The 26,875-nt window shown below is 41.1% G+C and overlaps 1 protein-coding gene across 1 annotated transcript in view; it reads right to left on the bottom strand.

Moving 5' to 3' along the window:
* TOP1 (DNA topoisomerase I) overlaps nt 1-26,875 on the bottom strand; it is a 66,087-nt gene that overhangs the window by 23,158 nt on the left and 16,054 nt on the right. The window contains exons 3-5 of the mRNA XM_051633017.1: nt 13,921-14,023; nt 2,952-3,078; nt 2,320-2,378 (exon numbers count right to left, since the gene is read on the bottom strand). Of these exons, the coding sequence (XP_051488977.1) occupies nt 2,320-2,378; nt 2,952-3,078; nt 13,921-14,023 (289 nt within the window). The remainder of the gene's footprint in view (nt 1-2,319; nt 2,379-2,951; nt 3,079-13,920; nt 14,024-26,875) is intronic.

Below are 26,875 nucleotides of genomic sequence, written 5' to 3'. Positions count from 1 at the left end.
TTTGCCAACTAAATACTGAGGCATGCAAAAACCAGAGAAGGAAACAAAGATTTGGCAAAGTTAAACTGATCAGTCTCTTTTCACTGTCCAAACTGCAGGAAGCAAACAATCCTGTCCACTTCAACAGACCACAAATATTAAGCTAAGCTCAACATTTTCAGACATAATGTCCCAAGACATCAGTAATATGGAGAAGAAAAAAAAGAAAAAGAGTATGAGTGCAAGAGAGACTATCCCCTTTAACAAACTCATTTTTAGATTCCATAGAAGCATTAAAAGTATCTTCACAAAGGAAAAGATGTCTCAAAGAGTTACATTTTGAAGGCCTTAGCTCTGCTCCACTCAGGTAGGAAAAGTAACAGTGCCATCTTGGGCTTTCCTATTCATATTCAATCAGCAACTTCTACATCAAACTGACTCAGCTTCCCATACACATTTTGCAACTGGATGGAGTGGGAGAAAAAAAGAAAAAAAAAGGAGCGTTCTGCTTTGTAGATCACACTCAGCAAGAGACAGTCTGGAGCTTTATTTTAGCTGGTAGTATGTCCATGAAGCAGAACCAGGCAGTTTGCTCTTTCACAGCTGCAAAGCCACTGCAGTGCTGGCAGATGCAACTCAGGGGAGACAGATCCGTGCTGCTGCAAGGCGCCATTTCTGTGGAATTGCTTGTGATTAACCATGACACAAGTCTGCAGCACATGGTTACAAAACATCTATGGAAAAAGAAGGCCCATTTAATTTACTCTCCCTTGCAGGCAGAAATCTAGAAGTACTGTTCATTAACCTGCTAGGGATTTTATCTCTTCTATTTTAACACTGAAATATTTTGCAATGGTGGGAAATAGTGTGATTATATTAAAATAAAGGAGCTGGATGGCCAAGCTGAACCTTGACTTTCATTGTTCCCAAGACAGTAAAATTGCTCATCCTACTAAGTCTTAAGGAATAAAATCCAAACCATTTAAGTGAGGACATTTTTCTCTGCTGAATTTGTAAAAGAACTTTTCAGCAGGAAAAAAAAGAGAAAATAATTACTTTACTCTTAGCCAGCTTTTGGCCTGAAGAAAAAATGGTGCAGGCTCCCCCAGGTTTTCCTCAAACACAAAAAAATTCTCTAGGATCTAAAGAGGACCCAGTTACCATGACATGAGAACACCCAAGGTCCCTGGCAAGATTGCACACACGTGCAATTCTGATGAACAGGAGAGGCTAGAAAGAGTTATTATTAACTGTCTCCTACACCAAACACCTAAACATTACTGCTTTCTACTTCCACAGCATCTCCAAAAGGGCCTGGAGAGGGCGCCTCTTCCCTGTGCCAAGCATAAAACTACTTAGTTTGCATTTTAAATAGGAGTAAGAAAATGAAACAGATGGAGGAGCTCATGTCAAGAGGGCACATTCAAAATATGCGAAGAATAACTAATAAGCATGGACTAGACAGGTGTCTTTTCCCAACCTCCGCATCCACAGGACATGGTGTGACTGGAAAGATTTTGGTGTTTATGTTGTTTCCTTTTTTTTTTGTTTTTAAAGTGGATTCATAAAACTGGACAGATGATTGAAAACTTTTCTTGACTGATAGATACAAATCCATGCATCCATCACACCACGTACCTCCAGTAAGTCAGTGGACCAGATTTACCACCTTAAGAATAACCAGTGTCTAGATTTAAACAAGTCCCAAATAAGAGATCATAGGCAGTCACCTATTAAGAAAAAGTACTCTTCTGTCAATTGCTTGCTTCACGTTTTTAATAAGTGTATTACTGATGACAGATACAACCCCTGAGTCCAAGAGGCTTGATTATTACCAGGAATTTAGTAGAGTAAGACACTGAGGCATTTTCTGAAGGTACTTCTGATTTCACACAAGCACCCTCCTTACTTGTCACTCCTCTGCAAAGCCTCTAGGCTGTAATTACTTAAAGAAGAAACACTCAGAGGCAATTCTGACCGTCTTTGCAAAGCCCTGTCCCCAGAAGACTGCCTGCAGGGTTCAAGTACCAATTTTGCAACAGAGGTTCTTTCAACTCCAGCTACCGTAGTTCAATCTGTCCTCAGAAGAATAAATCTATTTAATACCTGGACAAACCCAGCATGTGCAGGCAGATACCAGGTATTCAACAGCTCCCATCTGCAGTTACTAGGTAAGTAGATCAATTAACAGGTCCTGTAACTGAGAAGAATGTATCATCTGAAGGGGTCAAAAGCACTCAATTTTTTTCCCAGGACCAAGTGAGAGGAGTCAAACACTGAGCACCTAAGAAAAGTCAAACTGCTACATTTTTTTCAGGTTTTTCAGATTTGATTTCTTACCTGGAGAAGCCATTTTCCTTTTCCTTCTTTATTTTTATATCACCAGAAGATGATTTCATCTGAAAAACACAGTAAATAGGAGCTGATTAGCACTATCCAGAGCACCTTATGTTTTTGCAACATGCAGCACAGGCAGGGTATTTAACTTGCAGAAGGAACCAATGTATATTCAGCCCCTGTAGCCCTCAGTGACCTACATGACATACCAAAAAGGAAACATTTTTTCTAAGTCTTAGTCAATTCAGCATTTTCTGGCCCTCCAATTGCTCCAATAGGTTGAAGTGTTTGTCTGACCTGTCTACGTTTGTCCTTGCACGGAACAAATGTGATCTAACAGATTTTTCTCCCTCATCTCTGAATCTTGGCAAAGAGAAAAGTAACAGTGAAAAAATACAGAGCCAGTGGACACAGCTCCACTGCAGAACTGCTTCCATTCACAACGCCTGCAGATAAAGCCCCTACAAGTTAACATCTGGCACTCCACAAAACAAGTCTCTGGGTGAGCACGGGGACAGTTCTCTCCAGGTCTATAAAAATTTGGAAGCATAAGCTGCATCTAACCCACTGAGCTTGTACCGTTCAGCGGTATAAACCAGAACCATCCTCTTGTCTCTCCCACAGGAGACACCTACCTTCTCTTCCTTTCTCTTCTCCTTGTCTTTATCTTTGTGTTTGTCTTTGTGTTTCTCTGAGCTGCCATCTTTGTGTTTGGTTTTCTCCTTGTCTTTGTGTTTCTTTTCCGAGGAATCTTTGTGCTCACTGCAAGACAAAAGAGTATGTTTGCAGAGGGAAACACAAGGAGATCTGACTACCACAGGCAGCTTCCAGGGATCAAGAGTCCCAGGTTTTGATCATTAGAAGCCCTACAAAATAAGGGATCACCTTAACAGGATGATCTACCACAGACTCCTGTCACACATCATCCACTCTCCTTGGGAGGAAGAGGAAGAGGAGTGGGACATACCACAAAACCACAGCTGCCAAGTGCTCCACTTCAGGAAAAGCCACGTCTGCCTGGATTGCTGAGGAAACCTAGGTTGAATTCCCACTGTCTCTGCTTTCCCTCTTTTTCCTAGACAACGTAAGAGGTCCCTGGAACAGAGCTGCCAGTCCTGTCAGTGCCCATGTCAGCTTTTGCTCAGACAACAGTTTGTCATTGTAGCAGCTCTCATCTCTGGAACTTAAAGAGAAAACCGCTGATCTCTATTATTCCCAAACAGATGGGAAAACCAGAGCAAACAGGATATGCAATGTCCTTGTGTTTATGCAAAGTCAAACAGAAAAGGCAGGAATAATGCTGCAACCCTCAGCTGGAGCTGTTTCAACCAACTGTGCCTCACCACCATGGTCAGCCCAGCTCTGCTTGGCTGACATGACCCTGCCACGCAGGATGGGAACTCACCAAAGGTGTTTCCAAGCAAGAATCTGGTCTGCTACTTCTCTGAGTCTGGAGATATAAATATCAGTATTGAGAGTTTAATACCCAAAATTCTTTAGTCAGAAAAGAGAAAAACGCTCCAAAAGAAAAGAAAATAAACCTTTTAAAAATTGTGTTTCTACCCTCTTCTGATTTCTAAGACATTTGGGTAAATTTGGATCACACTTTCAAGTTCTTCTTATCAGCCAGAAAGACACATGGCTCTTTCCAAATGAAAATTAGTTTTCTCATAGAATGACTTGATCCTTGGAGCCAGAAAGTGAGGAAATGCTCTCTGAAGAGTCATGATACAAACTGCAAGAACTGGCTATGAGGATTAGCAGCACTGTTGTGGAAAGCCAAGCAGCAAGTCTGCCAAGTCAACAGGCCTTTAACACACATTTTGAGTTGTGTGGACTCCCTGAGGTCACCCTGGGCTTAAGCAAGCCAAAGGCACAGTGGAAATCAGGCTCTCTTCTACTGGGCATGGTTAGGCACCAAGCAAGGTGCCTTCCTTCTGCTGGCAGGTCATGCTCCTCCTTCTTCAGTCATTGACTGCCATCATTCCTGCTCTCTGGGATCCACTCTGCTTGTCCTTAGGACTACACAGTGCAATGCAAAGCCCTGAGGCATCTTCCTTACTTCAGTTATCTCCACACTCAAGTAAGTGCAAGGCCAGCCTGATCTGAAAAACAGCAACTCTGGAACACCAGGTAAGAGTGTGACTTAAAACAACATCTGCTTCAGGTCTTTTTTCTATAACAAAGACTAGACTGCAAAAGGGCTGGATATTTTATGGCTACAGAAAGCAAGCAGCACATTAACCAACTCCCATAAAGCTTGAGTGTGATTAAAAGGAAGGCAACCACAGCCACAAGTATGCCAACCCACACCCAAGCTGTAGAAGTGCAGTGTAAAGTCCAACATACAGTTTCAGAGCCTCACATAACACTAGCATGAAAGGACCTGAACCTGCAAAAGGTCTAAATTATTCAAGCTCAGAGCAGCACACACACCAATAAATAAACACTGGCTTTCCAAGCTCAAGCAGCTAAAGCATGAAAAATCCATCTCTGAAGGAAATCAGTATATTCATGTGCTGTGTCCCATTACAAAAGATCAGCAGGAAGAGAAATCAGTTTCATTTCAACTCTCTAGCAACCTCTCTATGCTACATGTAAAACTGTAAAGGAGTGTCTAACAGTAAAAGGCAACTGGCATGCTAGAAATGTTTGTAGACAGACACAGAGCATCACATGTTGCCTGTGCGGGAAGATTCAACAACTGCAGACTATTCTTACCCAGCAGATCGTGTTATGAACACCCTGTGGTCAGGACATGCAAGTACATACAGAACATCCTGACACGAGATTTCAGAAATCCACCAGGTGCCTCCTCCGATTTGACATCCCCGTACCCTGTTTACTCATCAGTATCTCAGATTCAAGACACCAACTTCATTTTCCTTTGCTCCAAAACTAAATTAATCGATTTTCTGAAAACCCAAACCCCACAAAAATTATTAATAATTTTTAAACTCAAAGGTCTGGAAACTCTGATGATATCTTGTACTGTTATCTGTATGTTAGGTACCTCACTTGCCAAGGATTTAAGACTTAAAATCACAGAGGTAAACCATCACGCAGGAAAAACCATAAAAAACACACAAAGGCTTAGATCCACACTGTTTCCTGCAAGTCTGCCTGTGTTTGTTTTCTGACTGTTGCTTGTTTTTATTTGGTATTTAAATCCTACCTGAAATAACACGTTTTCCTCAGGTTAATTTGCACATGCTGCACGTGATGGAGTTAGTTCTCTAAGGTAAAGATCATAGCACTGTTTGTTGCTTGGAAGTTTGGAATAGCAAAAGTAAGGGGAAAAAACCCCACAAAAAACAAACCAAAACAACCAACCAACCAACTAAGTTTTCAAAAGCACCATACTCATTCCCACTACCAGTGAAAAACACTAGCTTTCATTATGTGATTGATTGATTGAGCTCTGAGATGTACACAAAATAGATGACAATCTAATCTGCAAAGCTAATACTGAAAAAGGCAGAAAACCTCACTGGCCTAGAAAAGCAGCAACAACTTGTATGTGTTGAATGCCTGCAGACTGTGGCTGGAATAAAAAAGTGCTAAAAACTTAAGCTTGTTGAAGTAGAAGCTCAAATGGCATCCCTCTCAAAAGGGAGCCAACAGCCACCATTGAGATGCTGTTATGCAAACTAAGCCAAAGCTAAGGTTTATCAGCACCAGAGTCAGAATCAAGGAGCCTGGATTCCTAACTCAGTCTTATGGGGTTTTTAAATATTTTTATTTTTTAAATCACAAGACTATTCCTCCCCCTTTGCTCTGCAGCAAGCAGTAAATTTCTCACCAAAGTAATGTGGGGTCATCAGATAACCCAAGGAAACTGTGTCTCCAGTTTCACTCTGCAGCTTCATTTTCAAAACAACAGTATTGGTGGCTGGGCTTCCGAGGTCCTGCCTGCTGCTGCTCCTGCTACATCTCTGGAAGAAATTCCCCAGACAAAAATCTGATTTAATGTGCTACTCACTCCAATGCAAAAGAAGAGCAAAAATTTCTTCCCTCATTTGTAAGTAGATGGCACATCAGCCCTACATTTTCTAGATACTGGACCACAGCTCTGACTTCTATAACTCAGTCTAAAATTTTCTGACACATGCATTTATGAAGGCATGTGTCCCTCTTCTCTAGGATGGCCTGAAATCTGCATCTCCCAGAAAAGCTCATTTGCGAACATGTTGATAACAACTTCAAGCAACAATCCTGAGAAGAGAAACTTTTTTCTTTTTCTCTAAAAGTGAAGCAAGTTGCAGAGCTACTAGCTTCAGTCAGCAAGCTGAGCAGCTTCGGCCTTCCATTTGGCTAAGATACTTCTGTGAAACTCCAGGGAAACACAATTTAAGCACCACACTAATCTCAAAAGAAAAGAGAAGGCAACAAGATGCCATCCTTACCCTGAAGAGGAGGTTTCAGCCTTCTATCAGAAAGCTATTTCCAGACAACCCCAAAGCTATTATTAGGAGGGACTGGAAACAATTTAAACATCATAAGTCTGTCTTACTGGCCAATTCAAAATTGGAAAAAAAAAAAAAAAATCACTTTTACTTACAGAAACCAAACATAATGGAGCCAAAAGGTCTCATGACCACATGCACCCAGATAACTTTATCCTGAATTCATTTCTCAGAGCACTGTGGAACCTTCATTACCTTTCCTGCACATAGCCCTCTGCCAAAAAGCCAGCCTGAAGTTACTGAAGGATAGCAAAGCCCCCAAAAGATAAGAGGGAAGCTTCAGTGCATGTTAGCCTGAAAAGAAGGCAACTGGATCATGAAACAGTTGTTCACAATCTGCTTTAGAAATACCCAGCCTTGCTGACACCTTTTCACCCAGACCATTAGTTGAACCACTTCAAACACACTCAAGAGTTGAACACCTCTAAAGGTGCTTAATGCTGACAACCTGCACTGTCTGGGTTTTTTAAAGTAACAAAGTAGACCAGGACACCTTATCAATACGTGCAGAACAGGGGTGACATCTCTAGAGATGTATCATGGTACTGGCTTAGCTCAGACAAAAGCCATGCACTTCCTCAAGCACCACAGCCTTTCTGCTAGTTTGCTTACTGTCTCTCATTAGAGCTTTAGTGTGAACAGGGATATCTGAAGGCCTTGGAGAGCTCAGACTGAAGCACATGAAGCAATAAATGCAACAGAAGAAGCCATTTCCCTTGAAAGCATGGCTGTATTTCCCAGTGAGGATGCCAGCAGGAGGACAGGAGGGAGGAGTGGGAGAGGAAGGGAGAACAGACACCTGGCAGCAGCTGCTCAGGCTGCAATCACATGGGAAAGTCACAAGTGGAAAGTGTTTCCAAAGAATGGCAGATGTGCAGATCACAGCTTCCTTCTTCAAACTACAACAGCTTTGCAGTAATTTAACACTGCATTCTTCAGGTGCCATTTATGTACGCTAATAATCCCTTCCCAGGCCCTTCCCATTTCAGCTTCAAAATCACAAGCTGGGAAGGATGCCTTATCTAAAGAGTCTCTTGCTTCCTCTCTCTCATTTTCTCAGCTGTAATTAGCTCGTGACTGGGAAACTGCTACTAGCAAGTGCCAGAGCCTGCTGCAAGCAGAGCTCTGCCTGCCTACTCGGGAGCTGCTACAGCGCAGCTGAAGCGTAAAATGACAGGGAGCTGTGATTTCAGTGAAACCTACAAACACAACAGGGACAGAGCAGAGGTTACGCAGCCCCTGCCTCGTTTGACGTAATAGAGTATTCATGGAAAACTGTGATCATGTTCAGAGGAACGCATACCCAGGAAGAGCTGACTGTGCAGGGAGACTGCTTCAGAAGCAGGAGGCACAGAGCAGTGAAGGACGAGTTTTCAGCTGGCTTGCAGTATTTTATGCTCACTGTTGGAGGGTTATCATCTGGTATTTCAGGGAACGAACACGTGAGCCCCAATGGTTCTGCTGGGATTTCAGCAATACAATAAAAAAACCTGAAACTGCTTTTCCCAGAGTTGAAAGGAGTCTTTTCACCAGTTTTCACAGATAATAGATCAAGCCTTCAGTAAGAGGAACAAGATAAAAGCTGGACTAGTCAACGGCCAATAAAAATATTAGAGTAGAACAATACCTGCACACTGAGCTGAGGCTCAGGCTTACAATGCACCTTCCATGGAATTGTGAGAATTGGGTATACCACTACAAGAAAAGCACAAATTTTTACTGCTGGAAGGTACTGTCATATTAGGAAGCTGATCAAGGTGAACTGTGCATTCAAATGTGGAATCAAACCAAAACCATCCACGCTAGGGAACAGGAGGTGCTGAAATATTTCTTTTAAAATTGCTTTTTCCCCTCCGTCAGAGATCCCTGCCTCTTCCTGCCCCCAATGCACACAATTCTTGGCTGTTTGGGATCACCTAATAAATCAGAGGAGTTGTGCAAGAAGCCTGAACTGAAATTTATCTTCATTCACGACTAGCAAATGCTTGGAATCTGTGTTTTTCCTAGCAAAACCATAAAACTTAGAAGATGCCAGTGAAGATCAGGCCTATAAATCCTTTATGAATTCCATGCTTCTGTTCAGCTCAAGCTGTGATCACAAGAAATTCAGTAAACTGAAGAAATACAAAATCTGATAGAAGATTTTTTTTTTTTTCCCCTCCCGTGGCTCAGATGCTTGACACATTGACAACATGGATCAGTGCTGCAGGAGCAGCCTCTTGGCTCCCATTCTTTGACACAGCCATTTCTGCACCCCTCAGCCTCCTGGCAGCCCACACTCCACCTGGCAGAAAAGACACTTGTTACTGTGAGCACTTCTAAACCCATGTCTGGCAAACCTTGGCTTCAAAAGACCCATTATTTTACATGGTCTACTCGTTTCAAATGCTCATCTCCCACAGATCAGAAAAGTATTGCCACATCAAATTTGTTTAAGGTTTGGGGTTTTTTTAAACCTTGTTTAAGGTTTGTTTTTTTATCCACTGTCATTTATATTTAATGGGTGTGTATTAGATTTTCTTTTGGGGATGGGGAAATACAGAGCTGAGAAAAGGAGCAAAAGGAAACATTTTGCTTGATAGTGATATGGATTTATTCTTTGATACAGTTTTTTCTTAAGTGGGGTTTGCATTTTCTTTCCTTGAGGGGTGACAGAGAAGATCTGAGGCATACAAATGTTCTTTCCTGGTTTACTACAGCTGTAAATGAGTGGTTAAGATACAGATATGTCATCTTGTGAGTGGGAGAGGAGGAAAGCAAGAAACAAAATTAAGAAGTCCTACATACCACTTAACACACTTCTGCCATATGAAAACAAAATCAGCCAGTTTAGATTATTTCTGAGACTTATCTTGGCAGTTCAGATCATTCAGAGTCTGGATACAGGAAACATCTATTTGCCTGCACTGGAGTTCTGCCTTCTTCATACAGGTTTTCTTTTTAAAAAATCTTTTAAAAAAGTACAGGGCAGGAAATGAAATTGCCAAACTATTACAGACAGACATAAAACCTACCTGCTTCAAACACAACCAAACAATGCTCTTAACTGTGCACAATGCCCAGTGCAGTACTGTACTTCTCAGAATTCAATTAGGAGACTCTTCACACACTGTATAAAATGCCAAAGAGGTACAAACCCAAGTTTCACCCCCAACAATGGCTTGGATTTCTGCTAAAGCACTGCTCAACCTCTTTGAGTGTTATCAAAGATACAGCACATCTTCTGCAATAATGCAGCAGCTTTTTTGAAATATGAAATGGATTTTTTTGAAGATTTCCATGCAATTTTATTAATATAAGATAAACTTTTCTCAAGGATTCACTTCCAATTTTAGTAATAAGTGACAGGCTTTTATCAAATACTTTTAAAATTCCCCATCCAGGGGAAAAAACAGGGAAAAATCCCCACATTCTTGTTACCTGGAAAATTTTTTTTGTTAAATTTTAACAGCAATGGCTATTTTTCACTTGTTTTTCACTGTCAAAGGAAAAACTTCAGGCCAAACAGGCAGGCTTTTTTCCTTCAAAATTCTTCTGTGAAGAAATATCCTCCATCAAAACAGCTGTCAAAATCCTCAGCAGGGCAGAGGCTCTCAGAGCTCTGCTGTGCTCCCCTGCAGCTGTGTTCAGTTGATCTTTTAGCTGCAGACAGGAGGTGCTGGATGGTCAGTGGAGGGACAGTAACACTGTGGCACTGGATTTGTGAAGGGGCACTTTGTCACCTTTGTTTATAAAAACAAAGCCATTGACCTAGCAGTCTTTACAGCAAGTTGTAATGAGATGGGGAGCAACCACAAAAACCTCTACTACCACACAGAGGTTCACTGCCTGCCCTGCTGCAAAGGGTTTAAAAGAGCTGTCAAACCTAAAGAGGAGTTTTATTTCACAGAAAGACAGGAGTTGCAAATTTGTTGCTGTCAGTAGTATGCTAGCAGGTATCAGCCAAAACATGAAAATAAGGTGCCTCTTCAAGGTGAAGGTGCCATTTGAACAATGGGTGAGAAAGTAACTCCTTTTTGAAGGGAACTCCTACTACAGAGAGAGTATCATGAAAAGAGATCCACCACTATGTGATTTTGTGTGTCACTGAGAAAAACTCTCCTAGCTTGCACACTTGAAAAACTTGGAAACAGAATGTTCTAACCTGTCTGAAAATCTTCCAAGCCAAGAGTTTCCGTAAGTTTTGAACCCATTAGCTAACAATCTAACACATTTCAGTTAGCTTGCAGGCACACTGCAGGCTGACATGGGGGAAGATGGACATTTACCAACCCAGTGTCAAGAAAACCCTTTGCCTAAGCACAGTGGATGGGTTGAAAAAATGAGGATCCCTGTTTAGTAAGCACAGCTGACAATGCACTTCTGCATGAGAATTTTTTTCAGCAGTGACAGCCAGGACAATCAAGTACCAAAATAATCTGGACCTAGAACCAGCCCTTTGGATGGCTCTATCACAAAGGCCTAAGCCAAGATTTTCAAAACTAGTGAATTGTAGGCAATCACAGAGCCCTCAACAACTTCTTGCCCCAAGCACAATTTTGCTTCTGGTCTTGTTATATCACAGCTAAGAGCCTCTGAAAGAGGACAATTCTCTAGTATTTCCCTGCAAAGCAATTTCCTCCCCTCCCACTTCTGGCAAAATTAAAAGCTATTAAAAATGGCAAAGTAATCAAATGCCCCCTCCCCAGTGCAACTCATCTGCTTAGCAGTACAATAGTGAGGGATGCTGGACATTCACATAGGTGATCCTAAAATTCAGACTTCTCTGTTCATCTTGGCTCTCTCCAGGAAAGTATTTTGGTACAGTGACTGTAGTAATGGAGCCCAAACTGCTTGTTGCAGTCCTTCCGTGTCCTGTCCCATAACTCACCAGTCTGGCCTTTGCCATCCTTGGAGATTCACATCTTCCAAATGAACACTTGGTAGGCACCAGGCTAAAAGCACATATTCCACTCTGGTCCTTCCAGCAGCCACCCTCTAAACAATACCCTCCTGCTCACCACCGACCTTTCCCCACTGTGAGCTATTTGGTTCTCTCCTTCACAAGGCTTCACAAACCTAATCCTCACAGACACAACATACATTTATGGAATTATGTGCATGACAGCTGAATCAAAGGATGTGGGGAAGAAATGCTTCAATTCCAATTATAAGGTAATTTATTTCAAAAAAGTTTGTCTTAGAAGTCAGGAGGCTTTATGCAGCAAGCAGCAATGCACCCAGGACTGAGGGTGAACAGGGCAGTGGCGATTTTAGATAACTCCTGAAGGAGAGGTCTAACCAGAGTGCTGCACACGTGTCCACATACATCACCTTCCCTGAGAACCACCTTCCAGACCACATTCCATAATTCAGCAATATATCACATTCATTTCTAAGGTGGCAGTTTTGAAAGGCAGAAATCATGCTAGAGGAAACTTTTGTTAGCTGTGCACCAAGCCTGGGGAAGTGAAGTCCCACCTTGTATTGGGGCCTGAAGGATAAAGCAGCATTTTATGTAATCTCTCCCAAAAACACACCTTGAAGAAACCCCTGCCCATACTCCAGCCATGCCATCCACATGGGTGCACCCAATTCTGGGACTCAAAGGTGCAGCATATTGTGCTCACAGGACAAATGAACACTTAATAGAGAAATGAAAGTGGCTGGAAGCTTTAGGCACAGTGCCTAGAGAACATGATGCCCTTCTCACAGTGATTTTATGGTAAAACTCTAGGGAGAAACAAATTACTTCAAGATAAAGCATGATTACTTATTGACCCATGAGCTACACCCCACAAGACACTTCAGTCATTCTTATCTCAGTCAGTTTTGGGGTGAAAGTGAAAATAAGAAGTCAAGGCAATATAGATATATAAGCAGAGAGTGTAAACAGCGTGTCCAAAGCATTTCATCTTTACTGTGGAAGCCAGGAAATGCTGGAAGTTATTTGGCCTAGATTTTTGTCCCTCTTGTCAGCTATTTACTTTCAAAAAAAAAAAAAAAAAAAGGAAGAAAGGTATTATGGAGCAGTAAGGTTGCATAACTTCTCAAAAGGTCACAGAAAACCCAAAGCACGACCCCAATAAAACAAACCCACTGTTTAGCACAGACTGTCTCCTTCTTTCTGTACTACCTTCTAGTAGAAAACATTAACACAAGCTTTTTTATTCATTTTTAGATTGTGTCATCACAGTTCCACAGCAGTTGGTTAATACCACTTGCTTAGCCATAGGATAAACATTATTTCATTCACAAGTGCCACAACAGAAACTTACCCTCCAGGGACTGTTTTTTTGCAAGTTTCATTGACAACTTGGGCTCTGTGGCACTTGCACGTCAGGAGTTAAAACTAGGGAAGCTTTTCTGAGGAACACCCTGTGTGTGCTGTGCTCTGTCACACCAAACCACCACAGACAGACCTGCACATCCTGGTTCCTACAGTTCACAGCCTAGGCTAGGGCATCAACTGTGGAATTCACCTCCACCTCAAGAGCTACAAGCCAGCACAGACTAAAAAAGTGTGACTGGCATGAAACACCTTCCCCATAGAGCGGCAGTGTAGTGTATCAATCACATCAGACAAACCAGCATGCAATCCTTTCCAATTCATCATCTGACCCAGCAGAAGTTCATAACACTGCCTCACAGTGTTGAGATACTCAGCCATAGTGGTAATAGGCCAAGAACATCACCCTCATTATGGTGGACCATCTCTCCAGACAATTACAATAATTTGGAGGCTTAGTAGTCACATCAGGTTCACCTATGCTAAACCAGTTTGGTTTATACCAACACTCAAGAGAGCTCCACATTTCTGACAAACAATTGGAACCACGCACAAAAAGATTATGAACAAAACAGATCAATCTTTATTAAACTGGTGCGAAATGAGTTTTCACAGCCCTGAGTAACACCAAACCACAATAATCTTTTGTCCATTAGTATTGTCTCACATTTGCAAGACACACTACTTTGGCTACCATTATGGAAATGCATGCAATGACAGAAGTGAGGCTTAAAGCACCTATGCTCACATAAACCACACTCAAAAATGTACCAGTTCCATCCTCATATATAACCAGAGTAATTCTTGTAAGACTGCACGTGCAGCGGGTGTTTTAGCCTGTTTTAACGACTTCATCAGCTTTTTCCTCACCTATTACTGTGCTTGGACTTTTCCCGGTCTTTTTCCTTGTCCTTCTTGTGCTCTTTGTGCCGGTGTTCTCGGTCTTTGTGTTTATCTTTGTGTTTGTGAGAATCTGCAAGCAGAGAGGCAAAAAAAAAATTCAGAAATTAAGTCAGGAGAAAACTCCATGCCTCCCTCATGAACAACTGTGTTTTTACCCACCCCTCAACAGCATTTTCTGTGATTCAAAATATAAAAATCATGGTTTCGGAGGTCCTAAAATGGAAGTCTTGTTCCTGCAGTTAATTCATCTTGCCAACTGCTGCATTTAAATGGTCTTTAGTTCAATGACCTTTAAGTGCTTGACAGACCCTGAAGAATTGCAACCCTTTTCATTAAATAGGTAGGTATGGCTATGGCAAGATCAACCAAGCTTCCAGAAGAAACCTACTTTCCTGTGCCTCTATGTACTTCATGTCAAATACATAAGGATACAGGAACTGAGCATAAAGCTGAAATGTTAGGCCTGATGAATCCTAGAATTCAGATTACTACTTCAAAAAGTATCTAGTCTAGACAAAGCAGCTCCCCGCCCAAATTAAAATAATCTTACTCTTATCCCCAACAGCACATGACATGGCAGACAAACAGCAAGGGAAATGGGGAGTAATGAGGGAAGAGGAAAAGGGAGGGTGAAAAGGATAGAGGATTAGGGATTCTCTCCTCATGCTTCTCTTCTGCAGGAGACACCACCCTCTGATAACAGCCTAACCAAGGAAATCCAGCATGACAGCTGTAACGAGTGCATGGTGGTGGTAACCACCTACACAGGTCAGGACTGGTCCAAATTAAGTGACAGGTCAGAAATGGGACATGGCACTCAAGGAAATCTACATGAACACAGTAATTTTATTCGTATCAATTTCTACTCTGAGTGACATGTCCCATACTCAGTGACAATTGCACTGTACAATAAAGTCCTTTAAAGCACCAAGGAGATTGATTCAGCACAAGAAAATAGCAACATGGTTGAATTGTAAATAAACTCATTTACAAGTATCTTTAGGACCTTAAATGTTCTTTATAAGTAGATCAAAAAGGAGCTGAGGCTGAACTAGTAACTCAAACCCAGCTCAAAAGGCACTACTATCTTTCACAGTCAAGGTCACTAATGTTGGTAAGAACGTGTGTGTACCCAAAGGCTTCCCCCAGGTTTTGTGGGGTTTTTTTTGTTTTTAACATGCTTCTCAGGACAACTAAAATAAAGTAAGCTCCTCAGGATACCTAAGAGGCCATGCTGGCTTTGGCAATTGTGTTTTCAGATAATAGTGTCAGAATTTCCACCAGAGATCTTGGATGTAAGGTATTAATGCCTAATTAATTATAAAGAAGTTACTGTGTCTCTAAAAAGGTTATTATCCCCACACTAAGAATAGGAAACTGCAACACAAGGATTTTGTGACTTTCAGAGTCACATGGGAAACACTGCAGAGCCAGGAACAAGCTTCATCCTCCTGACTCCATGTCTTCCACCACATTCATTTTTCTCCTTAACTGATACCAGCTCTTATAACCTCAAAACATTTAACTGGTTTTAGTGAAAATATACGCACAGTCATATTTCCACAGAATATGATTTTCATCTATTGCCCTCTATAACTTCAGGTATTGTTTTCATACACCTGAAGTAAGACAACATCAAACAACACATGAAAGCTGACATTCAAGCCTCCAACTTGCCTTCTGCAACTTCCCTTGATCTTCCTGAATGTGGTGACTCTTCCTAGTGCTTTGGAGTATCCAGTATATACATTTAAAGCACAAGACTTAGTTTTCTAGATTTTGATATACAGGCATGTGGCATGTTATGTGGAACATTTGGTGTTACAGCATAAAACACCTTAAGAGTTTTCAAGTACCTGAAGAGCAAAATCTATTTTGCAGCCTGCAGAGCTTTGCAGACATCTCTGGCACACTGTGTGGGGACCAGACACCTACACTCTATGAACTGCCAAGAAGCAATTTCTTGGTACCCTTCTTCCCACCAGGACAACACACATTTCACTGGCAAAAAATGTTTTTGCAGTGCATTTCACACTTGTGATTCTTCAGTTCAGCCAGTAGCTGGAAGCTCAGGCTGCCTGCAAACTGCCTGGGTTTTATTCCATTGAGAGTTTACTCACTGATTCCTGAAGTGCTGGCTGAAGAGAACAGCCATCTATTTACACTTGATGAATAGGTAAATTGCTAGAAAAAACACCATGATGCTATACATAGAACTATGTACACTCATTTTATAACACACTTGCTTTTTAAGCAAGTGATTTTTTTTTCTACCAACCAATTGATGGAAAATATGCAACTGAGCTCAGTGCTATTCTCTTTAGAGCTTAGAAGCATGAGATTGTTTTTCACACACACACACAAAAAGCACAAAACAGAACAGCTTTTTTACCTTCATCACTAGATTCCCTTCCAGCTGACTTATGCTTTCCAGCTGCAATTAACATTTGCTCTTGAAAAGTAGTTCCAGAGCTACACCCTGGAAACACTGGAATCAGACATCTATTTCCTCAGTCCTTTGCACTGCTTACAATGATTTGGTATTTTCAGACAATTAAAGCCTGGTACCACAGCAAAAAAGTGCCTGACCAGTTTAACTAGCTCTGCTTGGTAGTATTTGTCTCCACTTAGCTTTCCTGTGCTGTCTACCAAAGGATTTCTGGCAGGAAGGTATTTCACAGAGGCGTTCTGGCTAAACAGCAGCCCAAGGTGGCTGGGAACAGGAGGTTGTATGCATGGTCTCAAAAAGAGAAGGGAAAAACTGGCAGGACAGCTTTCAAGTCCAGTCAAGGCTGGATAGGTACTTAGCATCTCACACTGGACAACACTTCAAATTCAGTAATTCCATGGAGGTATGTGTACTACCTCCTAAACATGTCTCCTAAGAGTTAAATTGCTCTGGAATATTTGCTTAGTATTCAGACTCAATGGTGTTGCTTTCTGACACAATGCCATGAGGCAGGTTAAGAAAAAAGACTTCAAAAGAGTTTGTTAACTAGTCTTGAGCTGACATATATATGTCTTCATAAGACGTCAAAGCTCTTGGTTTGGTTTGGGGTTTTTTTTGAGAGTAGAGGTGGACGAAGTTCAGGAGATTGGGTCATTAAAAAAAGCACAGACTCTTTTTTGGCATATCACACAAAAATGCTTTGCTCCAGATTGGCTTTTTCTAGGAGTTCAAGTGGATAGTTATTTGGTGGCTGATAATAAACAATTTTACCCATTTTATTCCAGTTTGTGTATCCACTTCACAGAACCCAATACTGGACTTCACAGGCAATGAACAACTGACTCAGGAACAAAACTTTATGACACAGTGGCCACCTCCAGCAAACCTCATCAACACAGAAGCAACCGACCAACATGTTCCTGTAATATATCTTCTTTTATATATTTAGCATATTGATTCCTCAAAGAATCTTCCAGCCTCCAGTAACTCTCCCAGCCTGCAGATGATTAGCAATTGAATAGGTCCAGCCTCACACGAGCTACAGAATCAGGTCAAACATTATCACACATTCATATTTGTTTCCTGCCTTTTATGTCCTTCATGAACTATGCCTGCTCCCTCTAATACTAAAGAAGGAGATAAATACTACTCCTTTCCCAAGAGCATTAGCAAAATCCACTCTCTACTGTGAGCAAAGTTCAAACTCCCAAAAGCTCATGTGATATTTAAAAGATTTCAGAAATCGAAAAGTCTCTCTCCAGCATCAAGGTTACAGTGGGGACAGGGGTTATGCTCACTGGGCAAGGATCCATTATCCCTAAGGCTTTCCCTTCAGCATCCTCTAACCCAAACAGAGCTTTTGGCATCTCTTCTGTTCTAGAAAGCTTGATGTCTCTGGCACTGGATCTCTGTTAATGCTGAGCCTGATATGTCTCCAAAAGATTACTGCAGTCCCCGTACTATTCCTGCCATTCCCCCTGAATCTCCAATCATCATGAGCAGCTCTGCATTTTTGGACATTGATTCATCTCTCAACTCCGTTTAATTACAAGGATGCTTGATTTAAGGATGGGAAATTCTAAGCACTTTTGGTCTGTGGCTCTGTTTTGTCCAGTGTCCATCCCCTTCACAACCCCCCCCTTCGATCCCCTGCCAAGTCTCTGGGGAAAGGCTGAGTCATAAATCTATTTCAAATCCTTGTACACACGTATTGCTGAACAGTGCATGTTTACTCTTTATCCAGGAACAGAGCTGTAAAAGGTTAGGCATCTCTACAGCATGACAAGAACTGAGACCAAGTAAAAGAAAGTAAAAGTAAAAGAAAGCCTCTCCAGTTGCCAACTGGAGAGGCAATGTGCCAAGGGACAGCAAAGGGAAGCAGTCCTTTCAACTCCTGGATTAATAGATTAGTCTGGTGACAAAACAATGGGACGCTACTGGTTTAATTCACAAGACGTATCCTTTTGAACTTCTCTGAATCCCTCTCCACACCCACCTGCCCAGAAGATTACTTCCATATCACAATTAAGGGAACTAGACCTACTTCCTACGTTCATATTTCAGATTTGACAGAAAAACTTCTAATAACATACTGAAATCAAAGAGGAGCATAAGGTTGTGTGCCCAATCATTATAATATCAATGGTTCATCATACAGGATGCTACAGATGCCATTTTACCCCACTCCCATCATCCAAGCTTTACTCCATTGCCATTTAATCCCATTTTCATGATTTTGCATTATTTTTTTCTTCTTCCAAGAATGAGAGAAAATATTTGAGCAACAATCTGGCCCTTCTAATTTCTCCCAAATTCAGTGAGATGGCTGATAAGTTAACACCTGGCAACCCCAATTTCTGCTCAGCAGTAGCTTTTACAGATAAATCTATCAGCCGTCCATACTTGCTCTCTTTTGATTCACCTTCTCTAAGTTTTTGTGGGAACAATCTGAATACATCATTAACCTGCTTACAGAAGGCTTCTGCCAGCAGTCTTCAGAAATGTTTTATTAGGTTCTGTGGATAAGCACTTTTTGTATTTTCCTCCTGGTTCCAGCAACATCCCAAATTGCTTCTCTCCTTAGACAGCCTAGAAATACCTCAACTGGTATTTTATCTGTTCAAAGCCTTATCTCAATGCTCCTGTATGCTGGTGTCCAGAAAGGCAATTTAAGCTCACTTGATTCTTAGGACCAAAATCTGTGCACAAATCTCAACACAGTGTGAAAAATTCATCACATGACCAACTAATAAAACAATTTTAAACTTCTCATTACTCCAGTAACACTTCTGCTTCAGATAAGCATCAGAAAATTCTACCCCAATTTAAGTCCAAGGCCTCGATATTAGTTATTTGTTACAAGAGAAGCAGACAAGCTGTTAAGGCTTTTCAGGAGTACTCTGCATGCGTTTGGTGCTCTCTTACTGGTACCTTCAGCAACCCTGAACCTGAGGAATTAGAAAGAAGCCCTTTGCCATCAACATAGAGGACATGTATGATGAAACTAGCAGAGTCTTTCCAGTATTCCAGTTGGAAGAAGTAACAGTGTGATCATGGTGTTCCAGTAACTGATGACACAATGTTTCTAGAGTTTGTTTAAATGCATTGTCACTGCTGTAGTCCAAAAAAGGTGGAGGAAAGGCTACTGGGCAGAAAACACAACTGCATCCCAGGTATCAGAGACTTCACCTTTCCCAATAAAGCAGGGCAGACTGAAAGAAAACAGAACTGTAGGCATGAAAGCTACAGAAACTGGAAATCATCTATATGCAGCTACAAGTGCCAAAAGCATAAAAACATACCCAGAAGGCACTGTTCAGAGAGAGATGATGGTATTGTAGATGATATACTGGAGCAGAAAACCATAACCTAAAATAAACTTCCCATGTGAAGCTGGATATGTCACTTACTGGCCTAATGGCCCTCTTTACACAGCTACAGAATACACATAAAACATTTACTCTGGAAAGGTATTGCAGGTCTGTTTGCTGAGCTCTATTATTTCTCCAATAGCTGACTGCAAAACAATTGGAATCCTGAAAAGTGACTGAAACACCGAGACCATGATTTGAGTCCCCTATACCCTAAGTACAAAATTCAGTAAAAGAAGCAGGACCTGGGTTTTCAGTAGGCAAGAAACTACAATAATACTGAAACAAGACTGCCAGCCTTCTGCTTCCTCATTCAGTGTCACACTTAATGGCACACACAGACCTTTCAAAAGCAACTTGACATGCAACTCTTCACCAGTGTTGAAAGAATCTCCACAACCAACAGGCTATTTCTGAATCCTTAAAATCACTCTTGAAGCCAAATTAAAGTTAGGTACAATTACTGTGCTATCAAACTTATTTCACTTCAGGTGCATCACCAGGTCAGGTGCTCTGGTTCAGGGAGGCTGACACCATTTCCCTCCATCAACTAGAATAAAATCTGAGCTTTATAGTTTACTGCCAAGCAACTAAATTAATTTGACTAAGCATAAAAAGAACACACAAAGCAGCTTTTGGATGTGAAGCTTATATTCTCAGTAATTCATTTTCCAAGCATAGAACAAAAGAAATGAAAAGTAAAAAAAAAAAAAAGATGCATGAGAAGATTCATGAAAAGGGAGCCTGGAAGAACAAAGCAGAAAAATGAGTTTAACCTTTCTATGGAAAGGAACTTTATTACTAAAAGTAAGACTCTACCACAACACATTCTCCTTTTTGTCTAAGGGTTCAAATGAAGAAATATGTCATCACTTAACAGGTTGAAGCCAACCTATTGTTATAGTTATTCTGAGCCAAAACGGACCACACCACATGGTACCCAATTCTGCCAAAGCTTGAAAACTTGATACTTTTGATAGAAACAGAGTAAAACAAATGACCTTACAACCCTGCTCCACACTTCAGCAGTTACTTGAGGCACAAGATACTACAGGGACAGATACTATGTGTTCTCCCATAAAAGGACTGTGCTGCAAAACTTGGCTTCAGAACAAGACAGAACCCTTAGTTACTGAGTTCTTCATTAATCTTGTAATTTGAAGGCCCTGTACTCCTTGCTGTTGCACAGAAGGCGAAATCTGTGGAATTATTTGGTGATAATCTTCACAGGGGAATGAAGATAATTAAAAATTCTCTCCAGCCATTCTCTGTCCTTTAGAATAGCTCCTACAAACTCTTTGAGAAGTTCCACTTACTCTCCAGCTAAGTTTTATTATTCAAGCAAGGATCTTACACAGCTTTTTAAAACCACAAAGTTTGCAAAACAAGATTAACGCACTTTGTGCTCCACTGAAACCCTGGGGCAACTTCAAACTAAGGAAGAGAGGTAAACAATGTGACAGATCTGCTAACAGTGAGAGTGCATGGTGGGCACAGGACCAAGTCTGCAAGCTAAGCTGCACACTCATTTATCTGTCCCAAACTTTAAAGGCTTATCATGGATAGGTTAGAGGCAAGAAAAAAATACCACAGACTGATCACACCTATCTTGTGTGACTAAAGCCTATGGGAAATGAAGTTAAACGGAGACAAATGTCACAGCAGGCATTTCATCAATCTAAAACAACCTGCAGAAGCCACATAGGTAAGCAAGATGTGCTGCAATACCCTGTTCAGAAAGAGGACATAACCTCTTTAGTACATGCGTTTTGATCCCTTCTTCAAATTTTTTTCAGTCACAGTCAGTCATCTTTTTCATCTGCTGGGGAAGTACCAAATAATCTGTGGTTAATTAATGTTTAAGTAATTGAGATAGCTGTATGGTATAAAGGGATGCTGACCTTAAGAAACTGCAGCACTGCAAGCATTTTGCAGCAAAACAACTACTGGTTTAGACAGGAGCAGCAAGTTTAATGATTTGCCAGTGCTTTTTACATGGTCTCTTCTGAAAGAAATGGCACATTCACATACACCTGTTCTGCAGCATGTTGAAGTTCTTGTGTAACAAAAGCATAAAATCACTGCAAGCAGAACTGCAGTAGACAATATTACACAAAGGACAGGACTGAGGAAGCCTTATAAAACATGAAAGTACATGTTTGATCAGTACAGAAGGGCTAAATTAATAGCTGCTTCTCACACATGCCAAAGGGCACCCAACCGAGAGGCAACAATGAAGTTTCAATCCATTATTTGCATTCAAAACCAAAATAAGTTCAATGTGAACAGAAACACGCATTTCCAGGGATTCCCAAGATGTAAAACATTCTCCTGTAATTGTATAAATAAGAGTCAGAGACTGAAACTCATTAGTATGTTTCCACTAACAAAGCAGAATAAAGAAGAACAGCAAGTTGAAACTTCAGGGAAATGACCAGCATCAGTGTACAACTTAAAATGCTACTATGCTGGCATGGAAGAAAGTCCAGAGCTCTTAATGAACTAAGAGAAGAGCAATCCTGTTCTTGTCCCTAGCGATATTTATTCTCATTAAGTCTACACTCTTTCATGAGAAGCACTTGCTTTTCATAGCCTCCTCCATTCAGAACTTGAGTATCTCACATACTAACAGTCTTCCTTTCCCTTATTGGGGTAGAAATAGTTTGTCATTTTTCCCTGTTGCTTTATGAGCCTACATCCACGGGAACAAACACAATTGTGCACTGCATGCACATCTTTAAAGAAGCAGCAAAACTGAAGATAACACTTTTGCCTCAAGTTTCAAAAGCCCTGGCCCATCACAACCCTGCACATCAGGAGGTCAGGAGCAGAATCTAGGGAAAAATCCATGCAGTAAGCACTGTGGGACTCAGGAAAGCTCCAGGACACTCTAGAAATTAAGCTGTTGGAAGCATTTTCAAGTTTATACTGTAGCTGTTGTCATGTGCAACAACTGCTTTGATTCAGTCAGCATTTATTCCTCCTCCACACACTTCAAACTACCCCAGAATTAGTTTTTGCAGCCAGGGAATGGGTCTGAACAGATAGGAAAGTGAAAAGGTAGACAACTGCAGCAGCCAAAGACCCTTGCCAGAGCCAACCCTGCCTGCACCTGAATTGCACCACCAGTTCCAAAATGCAAAAGCTCAGAGTAGACAAAAAAAAAAAAACACAACAAAAAAACACAACAAACAAACAAAATAACCACAAAACAACAACAAAAAAACTAGCCACAATTTGAGTTTTGTTACCTCTGATGTTTCAAAACATTTACTGCAACTAAATCTATACTGCAATTTGCTAATACACATGTCGACCCTGGAGAACTTAAAGGTATTTAAAGCAAAGGTGGCTGAGGGAAACAGCTGTTACCAGCCAACTCAGGGAAAAAAAATGCAGAAAAAAAGTAGTTATAAGTAGGTGCTTCATGAATTTCTTTACAATCCACTGATACCAAACAATATTTACTAGTGCATCAGATCTCAGGCTTTTCCAAATTCACACCCATGTCCTGCCCACTGTGTCAAATGCAGTTAACACAACTGGCACAGCAAGAAAGCCAGACTCATGGCTAAAGCCTGAACAATTGTTCACAGCCAAGTCGAGCACCCAGAGTGTCAAACTAGTTTAAAATTATGAAAGAGGGTAAAATTTAAGGGTGTTAATGCAAGATAATGCAGGAGGGACTAATCCTATTTTCCGAGTTAAAAAGCAACCAACCTTTAGCACAGATCCAAGGCTTAGCCCAGAAGCCATCACAGGGTGCTGTCAAACACAATCTTTCTGGGGCAGAGACAAGGGGAGAGATGTACAGACCACACCAGAGACAGAGATCTGCACACAGTCACTTGTGACTTGCTCAGGAGCAAGAACCAGAGGTACTCCTGCCTCTGCTCGCCCTCTGCCTTGGCTCTCCAAAGTGTTTGCTACAGTGGGGCTACTGCAACATTTACAGTCATATTTAGACTTCGGAGCTATCAGGGCCTGCAGAGATAACCTATCCCTTACTTCAACACAATCTAAAGTAAAATGGTTCACTTAACCCTTCTTTTTCCTGGTTTGGAGGAATCTTTTTCCTTAAGGAGCTCTCTAGCTACCAATCTCGTCTACAGAATTTTTAGGACAACACACTGCTCTTCACCAATCCTGATCATCAACAATGTGCAAGCCAAGGTGGATTCAAACACTTCTGCTCGGTCACTAAATGCACTTATACCAGAGCTACTTTTGCTTTTTGGTTGCTCCCCAGTTTATGCTCAACTGTAGTATAAAAATCAAGCCTAGGCCTTAAGTGAGGAGCTCAGTGGCTGCTCCTGCCTACATCACCATCACAGGTAGGTGGGCTGAATCATCTTCTGGAGATTTCTGACAAAGAATTGCCTGGGGACCGGCTTTGAGAGTTACTGCAGCAGACTGGGTCAAGAGCAAAGAAAATCTTTTGGTGCAATCTGTGACAAATTCACACCGCAGAGATAGAACTTCATGTACTGTACTCCATCCCAGTCTGAGTCAGTGCCCCTAGCAGAAGGTTTTTCCGCCTTCAACTGCTCTTCGTATCATTAGAAAGGTGCAAACAACACAACCTGTGATGCAAAGTCAACAGCTGCTTACTGAATGCAAACTTTCAAGACAGGTGAATCAGGAGAGAACAGGGGCAAACAACTATGCTTCCTAGTCCTTAGAGAGGACAGTAGAAATTGCAGCTATATTTTAAAAATAGTTTTATTTGGGGGCATAAGAGGAAAAGTTTCTGTTCTAAAAACTGCAGTAGCCAACAGGAAAACTGCTGTGTTGTCAGGAATAGTTACAGTGCAATAATGTCAACTAGAAAAATATTTTCACTTGCTGGCTGTGTAAATCACTAGCATTTTGGATTCACTAAAAAGAAGTCATCTGTAAAGACTCCCTGAAACCCTGACACTCCCTCAGCATGAGAGTGATGTCTCTACAGTAGCTCATAGACTCTGTATTTGCACAAACACCATATGAGGAGAGAACTGGTGTGTTTGGCTATCCCAGGTTTGACCCAGAACAAGGGCTCTCCCTAAGGAAAAATATTACAGAAGATTAAAAAGAAAATGCAGTTGCATTTACATGCTTCTCTTCCAGCAGTCAATGAGCAGCCTGCTTTTAGCAGGCAGGATCACACACAGTTTATACACATGGGAGTGGTACAGGCTGTGTGTGCTCAGTGTCCTCAGCAGACAGGCTCTGATGGCATTTGTTCAAAGCCTTTTATTAACCACCCCTTGACAACATGACGTGGTTTTGGCCAGTGCTGCTCTGCTGCTTGCTGTAGGGAGGAAAGACTTGAAGAGGCAGCACCCTTGGGAACAATATAAGGCCTCTGCAGTGCTTAGGGTATAAATTGAGTCTGCAAGACAGAAAGTGGTTGGCACAATCCTGCAATCACCTCTGCCAAGCAGTCTCATCATTGTACATGCTGGAGTCAGGTATTTCTCCTACTGCTCGTTTAGCATCATGCCTATTAAGCTGAACTCATGGGGGAAGCATGGCCAAAGTCTTCTAAAAAGTTTGCTTCAGAAGTCTGGGCACTAGTACTATTTTTATCACTCCGTGGGAGTAACTTCCACACCAATTTCATCTTGTGGCTGGGGTTTGTTTTTCTCCTATCTACAATAATTTCTTTCAACTATAGGGCTGGACTGGATGGATACTGACAGTTTTCACCTCTGTTCCCACTGTGGGTGATCACTCACCCACACCAGGCTAATTCCAGCCATGGTCTGCAAGCATCTCACCACCAGAACCAGCTTTGCCACAAGTCCCACTCTCAAGACTAGGGAGGGAACACAATTTCCCTGCCTGAGGGGACATTATCACAATTAGCATACAAAAAGAAACCTGATTCCAGCTAAAATGCAAAGAAAGCAAACAAAAGGTAAATGTTTAATGACAGCTGAGATTTCTGCCCTTCAAACTGTACTCCTGAGTCTTCTGAAAGGGACAGAGTATGCAGACAGAAGCATCACCACAGCAACCTAAGTCACAGAAGCTTTCAAACTGCTTTATAAAATAAGGCTATAATTTCAACAATTAAATGACTTCTAAGAACAGCTCCTAGATATGGTGCAGCAAATTCCACTGGAAGTCTTTAGTTTACATCAGTAGATGTGAAATGTTACTTTAAGTCACTGGTTTTAATCTCATTATGCATCTGTAATCTGTTTATTTTGTTAAATCCAGGGCAAGTCTCACTAGTTGGCACCTGTTATATCACACTGATACAGATCCCTGAATATAAAATTTGATCTGTTAATGCAGGATAACATGCGGTGGTTACTTCATTATGCATAATAAACTCTTAATTAAAAAGGTAGAGAAGCTCCACACAATGTATTATCAGTTTGGTGAGGCTTTCTGTTGGGGTTTTGATTGTTTGGTCGGGGTTGGCTTGTTTGTTGTGTTTTTTTTAACTAATGGCTTATATCTTTGGATGGAAATCAGAATTCTACTAAATGCATTGCCCACATTTTCTGATTCTACCTTACACAAAACTTGTATCTGCCTTGAACACTTATGAAAGGGATAAAAAACATTTACTTTCTTTGTTTCATACCTAAAGTCTATTAAAAGCAAGCAAGCATAATCCTTGGAAACTGAACTGAACCAATTGTTTCTGGTTACCCTGCTCCTCAGTTTTAAGAGCAGCTCTTTATTTACCTAAGCAGAAATAACTAGCTGTGAAAAGTTAGCTTCCTTTTTTTTTTTATCTTTCAAATGGCTTCCACTATTATCATAATAACTACATGAGCTGTTTCAACTGAAGGAAATACACTGCAGGTGCAGTGTCATCAAAAGTTAATCACTGCACTCCAAACTCCCAAGTGCTTAACTACTGACTTCCACCATATCAGAGGTTCTGCTTTACAACAACTGCATTATGATCACACTATTTACTTTTCAAATTTTCTGACCATGACAGCTAACATTATTTATATATTTTAAGAGGCTGATTGGTCAGAGGATCAGAAACATGCTTGAAAAACTATGAGCACTACAGAAGCAACTATAGGGATTCAATACTTTGTTACTCTTCTTTAATATAAAGCAAAGTAAGACAAACAAGTCATATATCTAA

The sequence above is a fragment of the Apus apus genome, chromosome 15 (genome assembly GCF_020740795.1).
Source record: "Apus apus isolate bApuApu2 chromosome 15, bApuApu2.pri.cur, whole genome shotgun sequence".
NCBI classification, from domain to species: Eukaryota; Metazoa; Chordata; class Aves; order Apodiformes; family Apodidae; genus Apus; species Apus apus.
The sequence above is the reverse complement of the archived record's forward strand: the minus strand, read 5'-3'. Positions and strand labels throughout refer to the sequence as shown.